General features: G+C 35.4%; 2 protein-coding genes across 2 annotated transcripts in view; both read left to right on the top strand.

Annotated features, from left to right (window-relative positions):
* Nucleotides 1–203: 203 nt before the first annotated feature.
* The window catches only part of mib2 (E3 ubiquitin-protein ligase mind bomb 2), a 253,237-nt gene continuing 231,769 nt past the window's right edge, over nucleotides 204–21,671 (top strand). Inside the window, exon 1 of the mRNA XM_081737155.1 lies at nucleotides 204–336. The gene's annotated coding sequence lies outside the window, so the exon portion shown is untranslated. The remainder of the gene's footprint in view (nucleotides 337–21,671) is intronic.
* Nucleotides 15,164–15,622, top strand: LOC145667910 (uncharacterized). Its single transcript, XM_081735336.1, has one exon. It carries the CDS (start codon nucleotides 15,164–15,166, stop codon nucleotides 15,620–15,622), a length of 459 nt encoding a protein of 152 aa, XP_081591462.1.

Here is a 21,671-nt window from a genome sequence, read left to right as displayed (position 1 = left end):
ACGCTGCTCTGTTATAAACTTTATAACCACCAGGCTTGCGCTAACTCATGAGCCAATACTGTTTCGCGTTACTAAAGCAGACGACAATAAATAACGCCCATTTAACAAACAGAACAATTTGGTATATGTAAACTTTAGTTTGAGAAAGTATACTTAGTCTAGCATTTCGTTTTGGTAACTGGCAACTTTGAGTAAGAGCAATGTGAAATAAAGTAAGCGGAGGTGAGTTGTTGCTTGTTGGGTGTAGTTAAAGTGGATTCCGTTTGTGTAATGTTTTAGAAGAGATTTTTGTGTGTGTTGGGGATTGTTGACATTGAACGAGAATTAAAAATTCAGGCAAGTACTGTCATATTTGGATTTAGTTACACATTATAAATGTTATGGTTAGTGGTAGATTTATGTCTAAATTACGAGTGTGCTGACAGGGTGGAGAGAACGGAGTTGGGACCTGTATTTTAACGTAACAACTCATGATGATGCTAAACTTCCCAGAACGAATTACGCGGATGCTTTATGAAATCATTTTTGTAATATACATGTCTTTCCGGCTGCTGCTAACTATGATTTCAGTTAACTTTGAAGTATATAGTCTTCAAAATAATGGTAATAGTCATATGAAGGTAAATCAATCAAAAGGAAAAACTACCGACAGTGATTTTTCCTCCCAATATCCCAACATACGTGAATTGTTTTGATTTGAAATTCGAAGATCTCAGTAAATTACTAAATAGTGATATTGTTTTTAATTCTGTAGGTAATATTTGAAATTTAGTAGAAAATAAAAATGCATTTTATGAGTACGCTTTTGGTGTACTAATATATTTTTTGACACCAAGTTATTATTTCTATTGTAGGACTGTATAGGATAGTTCGGTGGTTCTAGGACATCGCACCTTAGTTGTTTGATATCATTATTATAATAGACATTGGGTTTTTATGTACTTAAAATTCATGAAATATGCATGCAAATATGCTGTTAAATGTGTAAAAATATGCACTAAGAATGCAATAAAACAGAACACTTTTAAACATGCAGGGATGATGTGACAAAGTTTTGTAGTTGAAATATAACATCGAAAGTGTACTTTAACTTTCAGGGAGTTCTTTTCAGAATTTATTTTTTATGACAGTTACAGTTTATGTACTCCTAACTCTTAAAACCCACACAAATTAGAACAAAATAAATACACTGATATGAGAACATGATCTCTAATTTTTCTTCACATGTGTATTTTAGAGTGCATTTACTTTACATGAAAAAGACGAGTCTCACTTTTCTACACGTTTCTACTGGACAGACGAACAAACAAACGAAAACGTTTTCGTTTTCAAGGATTTTCTCCTTCCCGTAATTACCTTGAAGTATTACCGTACCACAAGATGCTTCTCTTCATTTCTTGGTGTCAGTTTGTGACATTTGTAGCCAGAAAATGACCTGATATCATCAGTAGATTTTACTGGACACTATTTATAGAGAAGAGCAAGTGTAGTGTCTTTATTTTCTGGCAAGTTGTAATTTAACCGTGAAGGTATTTTCCCATTGCTTCAATTGTTTGTAGTCGGAGTTTCTGGCAACAACATCCGCCAATTTATTTTCCTTATAGTGCCCGAATTTATCAGGGACTGACTGGAACAGGGAGCTCGTGCTGAACGTCTTCAACTATAGCTGAGCATTTGAGTAGCATTTCTCGCGTCTCTTGTTTCTGAATTGGTGTCAATACGATATTACAATGTCTTTATCAGATTTCTCTGAATGTCTTGGCAATTGGCGTCTTTGCTCTGCTGACCGGTTGCTGTCAATATTGGTCCTCCATAAACTAGGCATTCCTCCATCCTTCTGTGCAGAAGGCCGTTCTGTTACATAGACAGTTAAATGCATTGAAAATACAAACTAAAATCTGGATTGATTCTATTTTGTATGCATACATCTGATATAATAACATATAATATGCAGAATAGGCTTTTAATCACTAATATATGCTCTAACCTCTGAAATATGCGTTTATATGCATTTTAAAAACTTCAAATTCGAGTTGTATTATTATTGTTAGAAACCTCTACCAAGTTTAACAGAGATGCATATAAAGCAAACAAAATATCCATTTGCATAAAAATCCGATGTCTGATTATAAATACTGATAATAGTAATACTCTATATATTACTGTTAGTTGAATTAGTTTTTATAATGACTATATAGCACTGAGCATTATTGCCACAGCTGGAGGTGTTGACTGGTACAGTCTGTCTCGATTTTAACTAATTGTTATTAAATTCTTTGTGATTTTTAAATCCTAAAGTTTCGCAACACACCAGTGTGTTGCGACACATCGATTGAGAACCACGAAGATAGTTAATCGAATAAATTGGATTGCAAGCAAGAACACTTGTGGCATTCAGGCATTAAATAAGATGAAGTGTTTAATTGAACGTCCTATGATTTTAAGCTGAAGCAAATGAATGATTAATGCAAGCGAATGATTATGAAATCATTGATGGAATGGTAATGTGGGAGGAAAGTGAGAACCCGTAGAAAATTCACGGATACGAAAATCTGCCACAGACTCAGTCTAGAGTCGAACCAGAGACCTTTAGTACCAGAGTTGAGCGCTAGAGCTTACGAACGATAAGGAATTTTATTTCTAGGCTTTCAGAATCTACAGCCATTTGGCCAGTTACATATGAGACATGAAGTCCATCGGCAAGCACACTATCGGGAGAAGTGAAGAAGGAGAAAAGGAAAGGGGAAGAAAGCATCCCGGGACCTGTGTTAGGTACCGTCTCGGCATTTGTCTGGTGTGAATAAAGAAGTCCCAGGAAAACCCTCCTCACTGGCTGGCCTAAAAAAAGCTTTTACACCTTTTTGAACGATGGTCCCCATCGGGAATTGAACTTGGGATCGCTCGCACCTAAGGCGACTACGTAGCGCCTTACCATAGAGTACACATAGAAGATAATGTGTTAAGTAAAAACGAGGACAGTTTCCTTCCTAATTGTTTATCCCCAAAACCGGGAACTGTAAACATATATATTCCGGATGCGCCTTTTATAATGCCCAATCGTGATAATGGAGAAACTAAAAGAGGGAGAGAAGTGAAACTTTGCACGAAGCAGCTATAGGAAAGAGGACACCTATCAATATATTGCGTAATATCACCAGATGAACAGTGTTGCCAACCCAATATAAAGTTGTTTTTTTAATAAAATGGCATAAATTTGATTTCATAATTGGAATCAGCAATGAAAAAACAAAAAAACAAAGGAGATACCACTTGCAGATCAGTGTTGCGCACTTTTCGAGAAATAACGTTAAATATGTGTCAAATTAAAGTGCCTTTTGCGCACAGAAAATAAAGTACGGTACTGACTATTTGTGCACATTAAATTAAGTACTGGCAAGAATTGTTTAAGTTGACTCTAAGTTTAGAAGGGTCAGTTAAACAATGTTGCCACAACAGAAGAGAGGGCAGTTGAGTTTGGAAATGACGCAATAACTCGGAAAAGGTCACTAGTACATTATATTTAAAATTTATTGACCAAGTCGGTATGTCATAAGGAATTGTTATGTATATGTGAAATCAGTAAGGCAAGGACTTACACAAAGATATTCGATATCTTATGAAAGCTGAGAATTTCATTCCATTCAAAAAACTTTATATTGGGTTGGCAACGCTGTTCATCTGGTGATGTTAGTCAATACGTGGGTAGCTGTCTCCCCTCCTATAGTTGCTTCGTGTAAGGTTTTGCCTCTCTCACTCTTGTGGTTTCTCTGTTAACCTAGCTCAACCCGGGCTATTTACACAGAGCACAGTTCTACACAGTGAATCTCCTTTCCATATCTCACTATATCTGTGCAAGTTCTTTACAGACACAGTAAAGGACATGAAGACTCAAAGGGAGTGAATTGCTATAGACAAACATATACTAATTGTGGTACTTTAATATATAGAATGTTGGAGTGAGGTTGTGGCAAACTTAGATAAGTGGTAAATGATACCAAATGTAAATATCTTTTTCTTATAATTCCATATTGGAGTATGCCTCATTTTGGGTCCACAAGCCTTCGAAGCTGCCAGCAAGCTACGCGCCTGAAATGTTCGTCAAACCGTAATACGTAGCTCCTGTACCCAGGGTTTGCCCAAGTGGGCCCAGCCCGAAAAAACCCAGTGGGTTTTTTCGGGTTGGACCCACCTGAAAAAACCCACTTTAAAACCCACCTGGGTTTTTGACCTATTTGTTAGTATATTATTGATACAACTAAGGTGATCACATTGTACGTGATTTTTATCAAATTTTAGACCTTCCTTGGGCGAATTAGAAGCTTCTACGTTAAGGTATATAACAATATTCAACATTAAGACCTTTATAAAGTTCTGAATGCACTAAATGAATTAAAAAAAAAAAAAAAAAAAACTTACATTAGCTTGAGACAGTTATAGAACAAATTAATGTATGGATTATGCTTATAGCCTATTTGAAGCAAAATAAGCAATTTTGTACTTTAGAAAATATTTTCCGTGAATAGTATGCTCGTCGACTTGGCGACACCGAGGGACATTATCACTCATACGTTTGACGGATTTAAAGTCATAGGTGCCGGTACTAATAGTACATATGTAAATACATTAGTAAAACTATTAGTATTATCTCTTACCTTTGATGTAAAATACAAGGTTATTCAACTAAAATATGGTTTTCCAACAACAACAGTTTAGTTCAGTCATTTGTTGCTACTCTTCAAGTAAGCATTCTGTAGGATCAACACCAGCAATAGCGTAAAAATTCTTGTCAAATTTAAAAAGCTTAATGCTCGGGGTTCCTAAGACTATGTAACGCTTAATATTTCAAGTGCTGAGTTCATATTTCCGTACTAATGGAAGTTTTGATGTACACGCCGTGAAAAAAGTGTTCGGGAAATTCCCGAATTAAACGCAGAAGAATCGGAAATGAATACTTCAACAATAAAACTATTAATTTTACGCTTAAGCCTGCCATACGTCCCATAAAAAACGGGAATGTCCCGTTTTTGGGCCCGAGTGTCCCGTGTCCCCGTAAATTTAGTCGGGACGGGGAAATGTCCCGTATTTTAACTCCGTTCCATTTCTGCTATCAATATCAGCTTATTCGAAAAGTGAAAAACAAAAAATTCTGACATTGGCTGGGAATCCTGTAATTAGTGAATGAACAATACGCTGTTGCATGTCAGTTTCGAGGAAGTTATAACACCACCCTGTTCGACTTGATAGCGAGCGAAATTTGCAATGCTACTTTTTCTATTGTACTTGATGGAAACTCGAATACTCTCTGGAACATAAAAAAAAAGAAAAAAGATGACTTTGAGTGTTTCTACATTTACAAACACAGGGAAGATGACTAACCTTTTCTTCAGCAACACATTAGATAAGTTAACAAGAATTATAATCTTTTTCAGAGGCTAGCGGCACAGAAGTGTGCTTTGGTTCAGGTCTTAGAAAAATGTAAATCTGGTCCTGACAATTACACACGACACAAGGAGAAAAATCAGCTTTTCATCAGATTAAACTGACGAACGTAATTTTGGCAGATACAGCCATGTAAATAAATATTGCTAAACGCGCGAAAAATATTGAAAGTAGATTGTACTGCTGATTTAAATAATTTGGATATTGTTGTCCTGTAAAGCATTTTTATAGCACATCTTAAGTTTTTAGGCATCTTCAGTCTATACAATTAATTGCAGGGTACGAACAGAAAAAAGCAGCTGCTGCTTAGTGAATTTTCACCTATTATATTATTGAAAAAAAAAATGAAATGAAATCTTTCAGTTTTAGTCTCACGGTTATGCCTGCTATGCTCAAGGTGACGGTGATGATGAGAAATGAATGAAATGACGGAATGAAGAAAGTAGGAGGAAACGTGAGAATCCCGAGAAAATCCACGCACAAGGTGTTTGTCCACCACAAAGCTCACTTGGCGCGAGCTGGGATCGAACTAGGAACCCCATGCACTAGAGGTGAACGCTCTACCACTGAGCCATCGCGGCTTATTATACTTTTGTTCATAACCAGACTACACTTCATTGAATTGTGTTGGAAAGTTGAGGAGGGGAGGGGGATCTGAGGTGTCCCGTATTCTCATGGAGAGAATATGGCAGGTTTATTTACGCTGGAAGATGTTAATTTCATATAAGACATTTTAAAACATTTATTTATTTCATACAACATGAATTGTATCTTTGTTTTAAATTAATAGACCCCTTTTAGTATTCATATTTGGCGAACGTCACTCAAGCTTCTGGATGACTTGATCTACAATTGTTCGTTTGTCTGCCGAGCTCCTTCATAGCTATGCGGTTAGTGTACGCGTCTTCGGTGTGGGACCCGGGTTTGCTTCCCCAAGGTAGCTCATGTGGTTCGGATTCCACGTTAATCAGTAGGTCCCGTCTCATATTGCCTCGCTGCTGAAGGGGGCGTTAAACACAAAATCAACTTAACTCGTTTGTCTGCCTCTACCACACACACTACAGGGTACAACTTTCGGCCTTTTAAATTAAAATTTTCAGAATACAAGCACGAGACGCTCTAAATTTCCTGTATAGATTTTGGCGGTATACCAACGTAAAATGTCAAAATGGCGGCCATTTTTTCAAAACAGCGAGTATCCACGCTACGAAGAGCAATTTTTTAAGTTGAAATTTTGACGGTGGAAGCACGAGATATGCTAAATTTGCTGTATAGGTTATCTCGGCGATCGAATGTAAAATTTCAAAATGGCGGCCATTTTTTTCAAAACAGCAGTAAGTAGAAAATTGTTGCAAGTTGTGACAATGACAATCATGAAATATAAATCACATCTTAACACTTTTACCCCAAAGACATTGAAATATTTCGAAAAAACCCGATTAAACCCGAAAAAAACCAATTAAACCCGAAAATACCCGAAAAAACCCATATGGGCCCAGGTGGGTTGGGCTTTTTCAAAAAAGCCCGGGTTTTTTCAAACCCTGCCTGTACCCGTGATAGCCTTTCACAAGGGAATCAAACTTCACGTCCTAATGGCAATATTAAACTAATAGGGCCAAAACGACTTCAAAAATGTGGAATAGAAAAATAAACACAAGTTTTTTTGTTTTTTGAAAATTTGAATGTAAACTGGCAAATCTACAAAAAAAAAAAAAAAAAAAAAAAACCGAATCGACTAGCGAAAACGGCACGTTTCAAGCAATTGAGGTTTCGAGATCTCATTGTCGAAAGGATTGGCCACACATAAAAACTTTTGTTGACCACAAACATATAAACCTAGCTTTTTAATTTATAGATTATGTAAGTATTAAGTACCGTATTTTAAGTAATTTTAAGATAAATATACAATAAACTTCATGGAAAGGATTCGAGACATTTAAATCGGGTTATCGATGATTCACAGAACAAAATTATTCAGATTTAGTTCAATGAGGAGGGGACGAAACAGTACATAAACAGATACAGAAGACACAGGTCAATATATAATTTACATTTTATGTTTCCTTACCTTTTTTAACTTTCATATATTTATTCTTGAAAGTTTCTTTCAATATGTTTTCAAGCTCGGTACTTCACAATGATTGAGTGACAGAGTTTGTCATTCGGTGTGGGAAATGGTCTCACATGATTCTTTTCTGATGGCTTAACGGACGTTGAAAAAAATTAGCTCTCGTTTATTTTTGAATTAAGGGTATTGAAAAAGAAATATAGTTCCCATTTTTTTATACCCATACGAATATACGTACTAGCTCTTCACAAAAATGCTACCGTATGTGCAATTGATTGCAAAATGTAAAGAAATGTATAATTGAATGTCCTTAGGATTAAGCTTCCTCGTGATTAAGCGGTTAGTGTATGTACACTCATGTCCAAAATTATTGTTGCATGTCGATAAATATGTTGTTGTAGGAATATAATTTGATAACGAATTCGCCCGGTATTTCTTACAATGTTAGCATGTGTATAATATGCAAAGACATGTATGTGGCAAATTTCATGTCAAAAGAGCAGTAAATGAGAACAATAAAACTTTCTTGTCCATTTAGCAAAACTGTATTTTATTCATTCTAATTTTCGTATTGATAATTCTTTTCATATGAAATTTGCCACAAATATACATTTCCCGATTATACACACAGTATCAGTATTAAAAGTACCCTGCAAAATCATTATCAAATTATATTCGTACAAGAAGTCAGTTACAGATATGCGACAATCATTTTGGACATGAGTGTACCTTTGGCGTGGAGAACCCGGGTTCGATTCCCAGTGAGAGCTCATGCGATTCAGATCCCACGTTAAGCTGTAAGTCCACGTCTCATGTAGCCTCGTTGCTCAAAGGGATGCTAAGCCAAAACCAAATCAAAATTCTTATGATTCCATTTAGAATAAAGGACACGCATGAATGATGACAGTGAATAATTTCTACTATGATACTATTGTTGGAATGAGAATGTGGGAGGAAACGGGAGAACCCCGGAGTAAACTCACGGACACGATGTTGTCCTCCATAAACTCACATGGCCTGGGATCGAATCAGGGAGCGCTCACAGAGCACTTTACCACCGAGTCACAGCTGCTTCTGCAATTGAATGAGTGTGACGGATATATATATGCCTCGAGACTACTACGTACATTGTTTATTTTCTGATCTTTAACTTTCTTTAAATGATCACATCTCAGTTATTCATTTGGCATAAAAGAGTTAGAAGTATTGAACCAGAATAGAATTTGAAACAGCGAGATCATGGTCAGACTTCAAGAATCCAAAAAGACAAATGTCTCCAACTCCCAAGTGGCCACTGCTTTCAAGTGAAAAGTGTACTAGGTATGGGAATCCCGATTATAAATCAATCATATGTGCACTATGAGAGCCTGAAGCTTTGGCGAAAACGTAGGTACCTGCAAATACAATGCTCAATGAAAAGAAACCTTGTGTTAGAACACGTCTCAGCTTAACACAAGTGCTGTAACATCAGGCGTAACATTTTCAACATTTCAATCGAGTTTGATAGTTGCTGATCAACAGTTAACGTTTCTGCTGTGGGCATATTTCAATCAGACCGGAGAGTTCATAAGTGAAGAAACCCGCTTATGCCAATGAATTTATCCTACCCTTTGTAGTCCGTAAGCAGATTATGGTTCTGCAATATTGCAGATGCAGTCTGGTAGTTTGTAGTTAAAATGAAGTATGGTTTTGGCAGTAGCGACATAATTGGTTTTATATGTATTATTTTGCGTCCATTTATATTCAGTAATGGTTGCAGAATGATAGTATTAATGGTGGAGATGTTTTATCATTTATATATGACCAGAACTGGTTCAGTGAACACAATACTGATTTTTAGGTATTCCTTGGTCTCCGCGAACACTGGATTTGAATTCTGTTAATTGTATGAAACGTTGTGCAAATCTGACACAAATACTTGCAGTATCATCAGCAAATACACCGGTAGCTCGTATTGTAGCTATCCTTACATAAAAACAGGTCGACTCAATTCTACGTCCAGTAGGTTCTGTTTACTGGACGAAAGTGGCGCTGCAGTAGGTTTTACTTATATTTTGGCATATCCGTGAGGTATTTCATGTTATAAATGTTGACAGTATTTAGTCCAGTAAACAAAATAATATTTGTTATGGATACGTGATTCTACTACATATGGTAACCTTGCTTTTCTTTCTTTTTTTTCCTTCGTTTTGAAAGTTAACACATTGTCATTGTAGATTATGACGTTAAGAGACTTGCTTTGTTGATGGTTACAGTTGTAAGTAGGATGTTTTTGTTGAATAATTTAAGGTTTTTGTGGTGTTAACATCGTTATCGCTGGTTTGTAACATACGTTAAGAAGAAAGGTGTTTTCACCGTTAACTGTGTGAATTTCACTGTAAAAATTCGTTAAACGGAAAGAACATCAGGGAGCTATGTATTGTATAACTTACAATGATAGTTCTCATGTTTTCTTTCTTTTCTTCTCGTGTGAAAAATTTATATATTTATTTATTGATTAATTATTTATACTATACCTATATCCAGTGGCGTATTTAGAATTTTGTTTCGGGGGCTATGCACAACACGGGGAAGCAGGGGGATATTGCTTACCTGAGTTTGAGAATTATATATATATATATATATATATATATATATATATATATATATATATATATATATATATATATATATATAATCGATTATCTACTAAGGTGTCCCGACAAAACGTACCAGCGACAAAACGTACCACTTGAATTTTCGCGACAAAACGTACCACTTTTGATGACCTGTCATAAATGACAACCTGTCATGGATTAATTAAAGCATTTCTGATATGTATTCCACGACAAAACGTACCACTTATATAAATAACAACCTGTCATGGACTAATTAAAACATTTCAGATATTTAATCCGCGACAAAACGTACCACTTCAAGGAAAAAGTTGACCTTGAGTGAGTGCAGGCTGGAAAGGAATAAAACCCCGTGTACACCATAAAAGATCTTGTACAGCGGGGGACACTTCTAAATGGTACAGCCATATGGAGATTTACGGCTAAGGTGTACCATTTAGAAGTGTCCCCCGCTGTACAAGATCTTATAGCTGTCATAAAAAAAATCTTGAAACCCTACCATATTTCCCCGTGTACACACAGTCTTGAAAGGGTCATAAAACATTTTTTCCATCTTGCAAGAAGTTCAACAGTGTCCAACTTTTTGGGCCGTCTTGCTTGCTACCTGCTATCGCCCTCCCGCTGACATAAAAGAAAATCCAGTTGCGCCGCTTCCGAAACAACGGTTTCTTTTGGGCTGGAGGGGGAAGAGCCAAAATACACATTTTTACGACTGCCAGGGAAAACAAGTGTCTCTTCTTTTGTTAACAGCTCGGTTCCATGAATGTAGGCATCGAAATAATTTAGCTTCCTTACAGATATCAAAATAGCATACTGAATTCAGGATGGTACTGCAAGCTAAATTCTGTAATCATAGCAGCTTTAATCGAAGTTATTATCTTTCACAATTACTAATTTTCATAATAATAATAATAATAATAATAATAATAATAATAATAATAATAATAATAATAATAATGTTTTTTTCCGATAAACTGATTGTCACCAAATAATATTATATATATATATATATATATATATATATATATATATATATATATATATATATATATATATATATATATGATGGATTAAATGGAAATTTGAACCGATGTACATAGTTTTCAGGGTTGTACTTGAGCAGAAATCCTTAGGTTTTGCAATTATTCTAATTATGCCTATATTTTGATTGTAGATAGAAACTGCGGTGGCTCAGTGGTAGAGCGTTCACCTCCGTTTCTTGGGGTATCTGGTTCGATCCCAGCTCGCGCCGTGTGGACTTTGTGGTGGACAAACACCATGCTCCTGGGTTTTCTCGGGGTTCTCCCGTTTCCTCCCACTTTTTTCATTCCACCATTTCATTCATATCTCATCACCGTCTCCTTTAGAATAACCGGCATAACCGTGGGACGTAAAACTTAAAGATTTCATTTCATTTTTTCGCAATAATTCTGTAAGAAGAATAACTCTTTCTTTTAGTTTTATCATAAATTTTAGATGTTATTCTACTTGTTCTTCTTGGAAAAATAACTAGATACTATTCTCTTATTAGCAGCGTTATTCACATCTATATCAGTAAAAATGAATGTGATTAAAGAAAAAGAAAAAAAAAAGATAGCTAACTGCATAGAAATTGAAAATTGACTGACTCAGTTGCAAGTAAACCGTTTGACATTATAGCTGAAACAAAGATAAAACAAACTTACTTCGGTCTAGTATCAAGTCATTTCAATTGTATTGTTTTCCAGTAGTTCACCTCCAACATGCTAAAGCTCGCAGTCAGGGGCGATTTTAGGATTTTAATTTTGGGTAGGTCCGCTCCTCGCGTATGGATACATATGCACATTCGATTGATTAATGACAATAGGAAATTACTTTTACAGTAGTTGTTGATGCTGTTTATTAAATAATTATTTACCATTAATAGAAAAAGTGAAAATATATTTACTTTTTATTATATCTTTTAGTGTTTATATATTTTCAGTTTTATATATTTTTGGGTAGCCCCGTGTCTACCCGCTAAAAGCGCCACTGCTCGCAGTACGTAAAAGGTTCCACAGTTCACAGCCTCAAGACATGTTTGGCCATATATTAAGCAAACAATGCAAAAGGATGCGTAAGACGGCCCTGATCCCCCATTATCTGACCCTATGATTTGATTGAAACTACAAAAAAAAAAAAAAAAAAAAAAACATACAGGTATTTTGATATTGATATTGATATTTTGTATTGTTGCTATTTACATTGACAATATAAATATGAAAATCAAAGTATATATGATACTATTGCATATAGTATAGAATTATGTGTACACTGAGAAAAATCCGTTATTCGGACAGCGGTATGTTGTACAAATATATGGAATCCTTACGATTAGTACGGAAATCTGTACGAAGCATACGTTATCCATATACTACATAGTTACTGCCTTTTTCTCATTTAGACATTATATCATGTCGCTGCAGGGTGTCTGACATCTAACAAACTTCCGTATACTACACATGTATACGTATATTATATACGTCAGCTATATATTTCATACATCCATCTGTATGTGAGATTCTGACCACCTATGGACAGTTGTTTCTTTCATCATGAGTGACGTCATTGAACAAAGAACAACTTTCGTCAGTCATTCGTAAGTACTTGAAATAAGAATGACTGTCATTGATCCTCAACTCTGGTAAAAGAGTGGAGTGAATACCATGGCTATAACGACGTCTTATCCAATCCCTCACCCATAGTCGCTTCCTACCATTCCTAGCAGCAGCATAATTACATGCTACAAGTACGGTAGGTATAAGAACAAAAAAAAAAAAAAAAAAAAAAAATGCTCTTCCACTCCAAGTGTACTAGCAGCGTGCTCCATGTTACACGTACAATAAACTGCACTGTACTGAAACTGGGAATTGAAGAAACAAAGACCCTACACGGTAGGAAAGAAGCATGGAAACATCCTTTCTTTTCCTTCGGGACAGATGGCCTAAATCTACACAAAGGTTGCTCTTTTATATATTCCGATGCACATTTCTGAGGATCCATTTCGCTACAGATGAAAGAAAGTATGCAGACATGAATGAGTGAAAAAAAATTGTTCGCGCCAAAAGAAAAAGGCCAAGGATACAAAATCTTGACACTGACTTCACAAACAATAAAATATAAATATACAGCAATTAATAGGGTCTATAAATAAAATGAAAGCTATATGCACAAACACATCATTTTGATCACTCGTGAAGTTAATGATGTGATAAATTAACAACTTACGTCAGGAATTTTATGACACTTTTGGTTTCCTCTTGCGAGAGACGTGGCCATATGAATATGTGTGTCAAAAGAATATAATTTCTGCTGTCATCGAAATAGCATATTGAATTCATCACGGTACTTCAAGCTAAATTCTGTAATCACAATAAATTTTAATCGAAGTTATCATTTCTCATAAGTCATTGTTCAACATTCATCAAAATAGGAAATAAGTAGCAAATAGGAAGTTCAGCTGATAGTATTTCAAAACTAATAATAATAATAATAATAATAATAATAATAATAATAATAATAATAATAATAATAATGGGCTTCTAAGAATGGAGTCAACAGATTTTGGTGAATTGGCCTCCGAACCTATATGGTCAATAATAATAGTAATAATATAATAGTTGTAGTAGTAGTAGTTCATATTTCTAAAGCTTATATTTCATCTACAAGTGTTTTTCTTATTAGGTATATTGTACGTATAACGAATAACCTATCTCCTTTTGCTTTCCTGGTGGGAATTGACCCCTTTTCATTTTCTGTTGCGAATTATCCGTGACCCGGTTATATATATATATTGCCCACTAGCCCGGTCAATGAAGGGAAAATGTCAGAACAAATTTGTAGCAAGATGAATTATCTACCAATCGTTAGCACACATGTAAAGGTATAATTTCTCAAAATTCTCCTAAATTCTCCCCGATGCTTATCCCGCTATTCCCCTAAACCCCCCTGTGAAGCGTTTATGGCATCACTCATATCTTCGTTACTATATACCCTAGCGCGTTCACTCTTCCCCCCCCCTAAGATTACGTAGTACAAATACGATTCAGTACAATTTATAGCTGGAAGTAACTGGTTAGGGGATATTTGTAAAAATCGAGACCCCCTCCCTCTGGAAGCGTTTACGGTATCACTCATATTTTCGTTATCGTACAGTCTGGCTTGTTTGTTCGTTTTTCATTTTATTTCTAAGACTACTTCTACAAAGAAGGTTCACTAAGATTTTTAACATGGAGTAACGGTTTGGGAGATATTTGTAAGATGAATCGTGAAAACACCTGCCCGCATCGTGAAACACGGGCCAACAGAGCTGGCATGGCGTAACAACTGACTCGTTATCCCATCCCCCTTCTCTGATATTACACTTGTCTCACTTTTAGATGTGATTTAATTAATGGATAGAATAGAAACGTTCGTAATATAATATCATCTTTTGATGTTAAAATATACTTTCAAAAATAATCAAACACAAGCAGGTTTCTAATCCTGAGAGAAATCCATATTCCATGAGGAGTAAAATATATAAATTAGTCCCTAACGGAGCGCTTGTTTAAAGGCTGTAGGAAAAAGATATATATATATATATATATATATATATATATATATATATATATATATATATATATATATATATATATATATATATATATATATATATATAACTTCTTTCAAAAGGAAGATTCTGGGTGCGTTCGCCACTCCTCAGTGCCGCCTCTAGAAGGGTGGCAGTACGTATGAAGAAACCAACATCAATCCGGTAGTCTTTGCTTTATTACCCAACAAAAATAAAGAAACATATGTTCGTTTGTTTCGACTCATCCTTCAGTCTGTTCCGGAGTGGAAACCAGAAATAGTGAACGTGGATTTTGAATCGTCGGCAATATCTGCGCTTCGCCAAGTATTTCCTGCGATAGAAATCAGTGGATGTTTCTTTCATTTTAAGAAATGCCTTTGGCGGAAAGTTCAGGAGATAGGACTTTCGGTGGAGTATCGACAGAATAAGGAAATCTGTTTGTATATACGCATGTGTGCGGCTCTGGCCTTCTTAAAACCAGAGGAAGTGTACGATGGCTGGCTGGAAATACACTCAGAAGCCCCAGAATCAACGAAGCTAACTCTTTTCTTCGATTACTTTGTAAATAATTGGTTGGAAAACGAGGACATTCCAGTAACAATGTGGAATTGTAATAATAAACGACACCGAACTACAAATGCCGTAGAGGGTTGGAACAACCGGCTAAACACACTATTAGGAAGACCAAACCCGCGCGTTAAAGACGTCATTATTTGTTTGAGGGAAGAAGCCGAGAGATCACACTGTGCATTTTTGAGGTCAGAGTTAAACATTCGAAGCTCCAAGAGGAAGAAGAAGTACATAAAGTATGATGAACGCCTTGAAAGAACAGTGAAGCGCCACTATGAAGAAAATGGTAGTCTAAGATCTTGCTTAAAGGCAATAGCTTACATACAGAAACTGGAATAAACTACAAGAATCTTCTAAAATGACAAGAGACCAAAATATTCTTGCTGCTGATGTAAATAAAATGAAAAGCAAAAATATAAAATACGTACCAAAAAAAAAAAAAGAAAGAAAGAAAGAAAAAAAAAGAAAAAGGAAAAAATGTTGACGATAGCTTAACCACAGCTGATTTTAAACACGCCAAAGTAGTTATATTTATACATTATATAGTTATTTTGCCAGTCCAAAGCCTGGATAAAGTGTGATGGAAATCAGCAAATATTCTAATATTGCATATGCAAGATTCTTGCTGGTCTTGGTCTGGTGATAATCTTGCAGGTATGGTCTTGGCGTTGCGAGAATCTTGCAGGCATGGTCTTGGTCTTGCATCGGTACTTTTCTCACAACCAATCTGTTCAACTTTTAACCTTATTTTATCCGGTATATATATACTTATATACTGTCCTATCAAGTGGTACGTTTTGTCGCCTGTCATTATTTGATGGCTGATTGGAAGACTCTTCGCAAGTAGCCCTCCAGGCAAGTGGTACGTTTTGTCGCTTGTCATTATTTACAGTGTTTTTAGAAAACCCTTCACAAGCAGCCCTCAGGGTAAGTGGTACGTTTTGTCGCTAGTACGTTTTGTCGCGTATTCATCTACTAATATACTAGGGAAAAACGTAAAACTCGTATGTCGATGGAGGATCTCCCCCCCCCTTCCCCCAGGCATATCTGAAATGACGCTCCCAGACACACGTTGAATATTTGTAATCTCATTTCAGCTTAACTGATTTCATTTTAGAAAAATGGAAATATTCAGTTTAATCTTGTTAAGTTTTTACCTGAAAGAAAATGTTGAGACAAGTTGAAGCTAAAATACATATACTGATTACAGTTTTAATGGCAAGAATTGCAGATTGGTGAATCTTATGTGATATGATACATACAAAAATTTAGCAGTGAATCTAACCTTTTATTCTATCCAAAAAAGGAAAAAGAAGCATCTTCTTGGCGTATTTAATTCCCCGGTCTACTTATTCCCCCCTCTTGATTTTCTTTACTTCAAAAATTACCTTTCTTTATAACTAAACGATGAAAATATTCCTTTGCTATAATAACCAAAGTCCCGTTGTGTTGATACGCGTGCAAGTTGGTGTGGAACACTATTTTTGCTTATCAGCTCCTCTTAGTTTTGGTGTTACTTGAATCACAACTAACAACGGTCGAAAGTCTCGCTAGAGAAACGAAAGAACGTAACAACTAAGAAAAAGAAACAGAAGACTAGAAAGGATGAATGAAAGAAAAAAGAGCGCAGTTCTTACATGGAATGTAATTTGACAAATGAAGTATTATTTCTGAAAAAAAAAAAGATATAAGAAAATGGAAAGTCAATGAAATTCTTAGAAATGGTAAAAAGGATTATTATTTTACGTGGAATGCGAAAAACCACAAATTTATTTGGTGGGAGGGGCTTGAGCCCGATAGCCCCTCCTAAATACGCCACTGCCTCTCTCTCTCTCTCTCTCTCTCTCTCTCTATATATATATATATATATATATATATATATATATATATATATATATATATTCCTATACGAATGTATTTTTTAAAAATATAAATTTGATGTGAGCGGGTTTAAAAACTTAAGTGTTTGATTTTTGTATTGGTGTAAATATGTGCCGATTCCTGCGATTATCTTCGTAACTACTAAAATAAGTTTTGATGGAATTGTCGCAGAATAGGTTCAGGACTATGAAGGAATTATACGATGCACACTCATATCCAAAATGATTGTCGCATATCTACAACTGTCTTCTTGTAAGAATATAATTTGATAATGATTTTGCAGGGTACTTTTAATACTGATACTATGTATATGATCGGGAAATACATATTTGTGGTAAATTTCATAGGGAAAGAATTATAAATACGAAAATTAGAATGAGTAAACCAGAATGTTGCTAAATGGACAAGATAGTTTTATTTTCGTTTTATTGTTCTTATTTACTTTTCTTTTGACATGAAATTTGCCACATACCTGTCTTTGCCGATTATACACATACTAACAGTATAAGAAATACCGGGCGAATTCATTATCAAATTTCTCAGTTCTCATGCTACTTCCAAAGATGAGGATGATGTACTTATTCGCTCTTCTCAATTATGAATAGCCTAGTTTCTAGATTTTACATTTCAAACAAAAGAATTAGTGTAATGTATCTTCTGTCCATAATTGTCTATGACAACCATTTTCTTCTGTGGCAATGAATTTTCAATATTGTTTTCATATATATAAAATTTAAATTATGAAATTATATTCCATGAACAACAAACATATTTATAGACATGCGACAATAATTTTAGACATCAGTGTACGTGTTGTGTCATCTTCCAAATGGACGGCAATATTTACATGTGAAGATTTTACAATAGACACCTCAGATTAAATCTGTTGAACATATATCTTTGTTCAGTTACATATGTTTTAGATGTGATTTATGAGGGTCGGGGAGGAGAATGGTGGCTCAGTGGTAAGAGTGCTCACCTTTTGTGGAAGGATCCTTGGCTAGATCCCAGGCCAAGTGAGCTTGTGGACAGGGTCGTGTCTTTGGATTTGTTCGGATTCTGATTCTACAAATTCTTTCACAATCATTCACTCCCATCTCTCAGCCTAAAGAGCATAACCGTAAGACCAGTGATGTAACGCTGGAATATGCGTTTGATCGTTAAAGAAAATAGCGTATACCTAGCTCAGTATACGCTCTGTCTTCTGTAAATTTAAAATTTAAATACTTTGGACTGTAAAACTATTAAGTAGGTATATATCGCATAGTTCCATATATGCCTCCCTGCATGAGACTTTAAACTAAAAATTTTATATTTTAGGTGTGATTTGTATATTTACTTATCAGAGAAACAGAAAACAAGACATAGGAGATATACGTCCGGATTTTGGAATGGGCAATGGATGCTGGGTATACATATATATATATATATGTGTGTGTGTGTGTGTGTGTGTGTGTAACTTCTCTTCCAAATTGACAGCTTTCCTTCACTTCTTCCTCTCATAGTTGCACAACTTTGGTCAGGGCCAGTGGCGGCGGAAAGGATCCTTTTCGAATATGAACCCCAGAGAATATATACTATTTAACTACAAAGTATCACAATTTTTGTTAAACCAGGACGTTATTTAGGTTTCATAGGAAGGTCTGGAAGGCTCCATCGCTGCTGGTGGTAAAAGGTTTGGTTCTGCACACTATAGGAAGTCAGAGTGTCTAATATCAAAACAATATTAATTTACGTGTGCAGGTAAATATCTTCGTACCGGTACTGGAAGTGCAATTACTCGGTTCTTGGATACGTGCTAATTTTAGTTCTAATTGTTAGTAAGTTTTTCCGTGTCATTACACTAATCCTTAATTTCTAACAGTACACTTGTTTTTTAGAACCACGGGTAATACAGACCATCTTACTTAGCACTGCAGTACATAGTGACGCAAATACTGTAGGTAAATGACCCAGAATTTTCACTCGAGACAAGATGATCATAATTTCAGATGGCTGTAAAGCGTTTTTGTATTGGAAGCAATTTAACAATAATGTAATGTAGCAGGAAGTCATCCATGGTTTATATTTGAAAGATGATTTTAATATTAGCGTGAGTCGGCGGTGACTCAGTAATAGAGCGCTCACCTTTTGTACGTGGGTCCCTGGTTCGATCCGAGCTACTGCCAAGTAGACTTTGTGATGGACAAACATCGTGTGAGTCGGTTTTCTCGGGATTCTCCCTTTTCCTGAAGCTTTCTTCATTCCACTATTATCTTTCATCCCATGAAATGACCTCAGTCTCCTTAAGCCACAGTGCCGCAGTTGGGCGTTAAAATAATAATAATAATTTTAAAAAAAGAGCTTGATGGGACTAAAGAAAACCGTTCAAAAGTCGCGGTTTCTAATCATCCTGACAGATTTCGCAAGTCTCTGAGGAAGGATACGAAGTACTGTATGAAACACTATTCTGCTCCTTTCCATGGAAAATATTATCCCTTCGCGTTATCCATTGTCAGTACTTGAGATAGTCTGCAGCTTGAAAAGCCAGATTATAAATCCATCTAATAAAATAAAATAAACCTCAAGGTTATTTTGCAAGAAAAACGTGACAAACTGGATTTTTGCAATAGAAGAATGAATATATATATCTTTCTGTTTAACTCTCAAGGTTGCGGTGGATCAGAAATACTGTTTTCGACTGTGCAAAGTTATAGCAATTTTCGCTCATTTTGCTACAATATCAACTTGTATGGTCCAAAATGACTGGCAATAATAACTTGAATCCATACATTGTTTTTGTATGTCATAAAATGTTGTCCAGTTATCATGATGAGAAATTTGTATAGTATACTCACTTTTTAGTGTAAAGAGTTAAGTAAGGTTATACTCCTACTTTTTACATCGAATGTCAGTCATAACCTTTATAGTATTTACAGTAATATAGGGATCGAGGACATTTTGTTGCATTTCGAACAGAGAGTTTAATTTGCAGCTTTATATTTTCACATATAAGTGGGTACATAAAATAAATAAGCTCCTTTAAGTATTCCTTAATTGCCTTATAATATTGTCAACGTCGAAAATCCGAACCAGGCATCGTTGATGCTCTCCGACTGGGCGGGAGCAGTGTTTCTCCCAGACCTGTTTGTGGGAAGGGCACTGCCCCCCGGAGGAGATCAAAATAATACGTCTACATTATAATAATAAATAGAAAAGTACCAGCAGTGCTCCCCCGGAATACTAAGTGTGCCCTCCCGGAACATTTTTTCTGAAAGAACGACTGGGCGGGAGTATCCATTTATGTTCTTAATAAATGCAGTGAGTTCGAAGTAAAGCACTATACTTAAAAACATCTATCTATTAAAATGCTACAATAGCAATTAAAAGCGCCTGAGCTCCAACCTATAACTTTGGCTTTCAATTATTTCATTTACGGTTATGTGTGATTTCACGTTTAACAGAGACAAAAATTTTGAGTATTTGTACTTTAATTAGTCTAAATTAGTTAATTATATCTTTTTCATAAAGTTTATGATATAAAATTATTGTTTAAAGCCTTTGTATTTTAATAAGCCTTCTCTAAAATTAATGTATGTGAATTGTGCCTCCATCTTCCGAGTTCTTTTAAACTATGTTTATATGTTTGTGGCCAATCCTTTCGACAATGAGATCTCGGAAACTACAGGCACTAGAAAGATGATGTTTTCACTGATCGATTGGAAATTTTGCGTAGATTGTCCAGTTCTACTTGAATATTTAAAAAAAATGGCCATTATTTCTTTATTACATTTTTGTTAGGGTACAGTGGAAGAGTTGAAATTAAAAAAAAAAAAAAACTAAAGCATACCCTATGCATTATACTTTCCAACACCACATTGTTGTATATTTGGATTGTATATGTCCCAGGCGTTTGTTTCATGGCCAAATAATAATGGAAAAGGAAGGATAACCATTTCTCGAGTCTAAGATAAATCTTTATTTTTTGAGTGTTTTGCCCAACGAACACCATACATAACTGACATTATAATTAATTGTATATGTAATGTATTTGCTTATTACATACTGCATGCAAGAAGAAAGAAAACACTGGTCATACATGAATTAGAAACTCCAACCGGAAGTAGGCTCAAATCTTGCAAATGGTGCGAGATATTGAGAAAAAATAATAAAAAAATCTCCCCTTTATGATACCCCTTGCCGATTTTTTTATGAAGATGTCTTTCACTTGTGTCTGTAAAGGAACATGTACATATATTGTGAGGAATGAGAAGGAGATTTATGCTCATATGTGAATGTTGCGCTGTGTAGAGAGCGCAGGTTCAGCGAGTACCTTTAAAAAAAGTATGGTTTACCAACACATTTACTATAGAGTTTAGCTTACCAAAACTTCTTTATACAGGGTGGCGCTGAGTCGACTGATAGATTTCAAACTTGAATATTGCGCAGGCGTAATAACGTATATTGTTTGACGGGGTGGCAACCGAAAGAGAAAAGAACGCCACGTTATATGGTCAGTCGCAATAGA

Source organism: Thermobia domestica, chromosome 13 (genome assembly GCF_964235325.1).
Source record: "Thermobia domestica chromosome 13, izTheDome1.hap1.1, whole genome shotgun sequence".
In the NCBI taxonomy this organism is placed as follows: domain Eukaryota; kingdom Metazoa; phylum Arthropoda; class Insecta; order Zygentoma; family Lepismatidae; genus Thermobia; species Thermobia domestica.
This window is presented reverse-complemented; position numbering and strand designations above follow the sequence as displayed.

Coding starts and splice junctions, on each gene's coding strand:
- LOC145667910 (XM_081735336.1), top strand. CDS start 15,164: ATGTGTGCGGCTCTGGCCTTCTTAAAACCAGAGGAAGTGTACGATGGC.